Source organism: Mandrillus leucophaeus, unplaced genomic scaffold, assembly GCF_000951045.1.
Source record: "Mandrillus leucophaeus isolate KB7577 unplaced genomic scaffold, Mleu.le_1.0 Scaffold3, whole genome shotgun sequence".
NCBI classification, from domain to species: Eukaryota; Metazoa; Chordata; class Mammalia; order Primates; family Cercopithecidae; genus Mandrillus; species Mandrillus leucophaeus.
The window spans coordinates 3248978-3252345 of record NW_012103142.1 but is presented as its reverse complement, the minus strand read 5'-3'; the positions used below and the strand labels follow the sequence as shown (position 1 = coordinate 3252345).

The following is a 3368-nucleotide window of genomic DNA, read 5'->3' as shown; positions in this document are numbered from 1 at the left end:
CACGAGGTCAGGAGATCAAGACCATCCTGGCTAACACGGTGAAACCCCATCTCTACTAAAAATACAAAAAATTAGCCAGGCGTGGTGGCAGGTGCCTGTAGTCCCAGCTACTCATAGTCCCAGCTACTCAGGAGGCTGAGGCAGGAGAATGGCATGAACCTGAGAGGCAGAGCTTACAGTGAGCCGAGATCACGCCACTGCACTCCAGCCTGGGCAACAGAGCCCTAGACTCCATCTCCAAAAATAAAGAAAGAAAGAAACTCCCTCTCAATTCTTTGCTGACTCTCCTCTGCCTCCGATCAGGCCCTCTTAGCTTCTTCCATCTGCTTATCCTCTCGGATCTTCTCTTTCATGTTGATATCTGAATCAATACTATCTTACCGCATTCTATAACTATCTGTTCCCAGGTGTCAGCTATAATCCATCGGTGATTATTCCAGCACAAATCCACATCCCTAGCCCAGACTTTCCTCTGCTGAGGTTCATATTTATTTGCAACTGTGATTAAACATTGGAATGTTCACAGTCTCTTTAAAAGTAAAGTGTCCAAAATGGAGTTCATTATCTTTCCCCCAAGATCTGCTCTTCCTCCCCCTTGTATTCCAAGCAGAACCTGCACGTCCCCCCACCTCTGCCACCTCACTTAGCCACTGCACCCCAACAGACGGAACATTGTGTTGGCCCTGCCTCCCAAATGCGGCCTCAAGTCTGCTCTTGGCATCCCATCACCTCTACTTTAGATCACTAACACTGACCTTCAGGCTCTCCCCTCTGCCCCAGAGCTGCTTCCTACTCCTTTCTTGGTGCTGCCAGAGTGCATCCCCCAAATCCCATCTGAACAGATCACCTCCCTGCTCAGATCCCCAGGTCTTGAGGCTGCCTGTAGGATCAATTCAGATTCAGCTTGACCAAGCCAGCTGCTGGCCTCTACACACCACACTGACTTCTCCATCTTGTCCACATAGTCCAGTCTCATTCAGACACTGCACGGGCAAAGCTATACATTTTGCACTAAATGTTCTGGTTCTCTGCCATTCTGTGAAACACCCCCATCAGCCAGAGGCAGCCAAGGCTTCTTAATCCTTGCTTCGTGCTAGAAAGAGTTCCAAAGTCCAGACTCACATCTGTGTCCCCAGGAAAGGTGAGCTGGTGCTAACACTGTGAGGACTGGCAGATGTGTCTTCATGGTGTTAAAACTGGGTAAAAAGCAAAGCAGCTGTGCAGACCTCCCCCTGCCAGGCAAGCACCCCACAGAGTCCTTCCTGCCTCTTCCTGCCTGCCTTTGGCCAAAAGCATCTTTCCAGAGAGAATCACCCTTGACAGGCAAAGGCACAGGACTGCCAGGGAAGGAGTTTCTCCCCGCCACACCCAGAACAGAAACCCTGGACCCTCCCCACCTTGCTCTCCAGCAGCAAGTAAGGCCTGCAAATGCCCCAGAACCCAGTGCAGCCTGACTCACAAGTCATGGAAGTTGCACAGGGAGGAGGCTGGGGTGAAGACATCCAGGAGCCCAATGACCTGGGAAAAAAGTCACCTGTGAGGGCTAGACAGATATTTCCTTCTCCTCCCACCTCCTCCTGGGCCCTGGCCATGCACAGGGCCATCCACCCTTTCCTAATACACCACCCGCAGCAGGAGGCATGTCTCCAACCTTCTTGGAAGCAGTAAAAAGGGCAGAGGCCTAGAGGAATCCCCTGGATTTGGAGGGAGTTTGCAATAAATCATGACAGAGAGTCAGGCTGAGGAGAAGGGAAGGTGGGGAGAAGAATGAGGTGTGCTCATTACTTTCAAGTCTGGTGTTCAGGGCAAGCAATGCAAACCCACTCTCAACTCACACAGGCAGCAGGAAAGCATAAGGGGAGGGCGGAAGGGAAAAAGGAGGGAACAGGGAAGGAGCTTTCCAGCTAGCAAATGCCCTGCCCCGACCTTGGGTCTCCAGCCACATCCTTCCTTGCCTGCCACAGGGCTGGTTCAGAGCCAAGGGCAAGATCACCCTGGCTGGAGGAATAGGGGAGGGGTTTGCTGGAGAAAGATGGGCTTAAAATGTACATAACATTTTGAAATGATTCTTTGAAATGTCTGCCCTCCAATCTAGGTATCCTGCAGCAAAGCCTGCCTGCCAGGCCCTGAGCTGGGCCCCTGGTTTTCCTGGCTGCTTCTATCAGACAAGCCAATCTGATGGTCATGTGCTTAGACCCTGAGCCTCGCTGCCCAGATTGAAACCCCAGCTCTGCTACTGACTAACCATCTAACCTGTGAGACTTGCTGTGCTTTAGTTTCCCTGTCTGTGACACGAGGCAATAGAACTCATATATCATGAGGACCAGACAAGTTAGTGTATGCAGAGCTCTTAGAACACAGGAAGTGCTCAATATGTGTATATTGTTGTTATCAGGGTCACGTGGACACAACACTAACTAGGATTCTAGTCCCAGCTAGCCACAAGTTCTCAGACATGGAACCAATTACAAAGTTCCCCTGTGCCAATTTCCTCTGTAGGATGAGACAGTCTGTACCTCACAAAGTGTGTCCTGCCAAAAATACCCTTTGACCCCTTCCTGGAAAGTGGGCAGGGCAGGTCCCAGTACCCCCTCCTTTCAACAGTGAGGTGAGAGGCACCATCGGGGAGCAGGGAGGAGACTATCCCGAGCTCTCCACACCGGGAGGCCCCGCCTGCGCCTGCCCCTGACTCCCCAGGGCAGCCCCCGCCCCATTCCCCGGGGCAGCCACGGCCTACGTTCTCATGCTGCATGTGCTTCAGCAGCAGCAGCTCCCGGTAGGCGCGTTTGGCGAAGATCTCGGACTGAAAGGGCCGGCTCAGCTTCTTGATGGCCACCTTCTCCCCTGACCGCTTGTCGATGGCCGAGCTGTGGGGCACAGGCAGGTCAGCAGGCGAGGCTCTCCTCCTGGGCCGTATCTCCCAGATCGCCCTGACCCCTCCCACTGGGCAGCTGGGCTGAGAGGGGACGATGACCACCACCTAGAATATGGGGCAGCCCCGGGACGCAGGGCAGGGAGTGGGAAGTCAGGCAGGAGCTGAGAGAGGGGCACAGCGCCAGGGGTAGCAATCGTCTCATTGCGACGGGATCCACAGCAGGGAAGGAGTCTCACTCTCTCTGCAACTTGGCGAGCCACCTCCCCATCTTGGGGCCTCGGTGTACTTTGTCTGTAACAGTGAGGATCTGCCCGATGAACTCCGGGATCTTGCAAGGGCACAGTCCTGGAGAACCAGGCCCAGTCCCAATTCGACCCACAGAGACCTCACTCAGCCACCCGGTGAGAAAAGGGAGATGGCGGCTGAGTGGCCCCGGGGAGGGCGCTGCGCCTTGAGGTCCGCGGTCAAGGTGGCGCTGGCGAGGGGGCAGCCC

The 3368-nt window shown here is 54.3% G+C and overlaps 1 protein-coding gene across 1 annotated transcript in view; it reads right to left on the bottom strand.

The window, feature by feature from the left end:
- The window catches only part of MAPK13 (mitogen-activated protein kinase 13), an 11590-nt gene that overhangs the window by 6063 nt on the left and 2159 nt on the right, over window positions 1–3368 (bottom strand). The window contains exons 2-3 of the mRNA XM_011986889.1: window positions 2738–2980; window positions 1460–1518 (exon numbers count right to left, since the gene is read on the bottom strand). Of these exons, the coding sequence (XP_011842279.1) occupies window positions 1460–1518; window positions 2738–2980 (302 nt within the window). The remainder of the gene's footprint in view (window positions 1–1459; window positions 1519–2737; window positions 2981–3368) is intronic.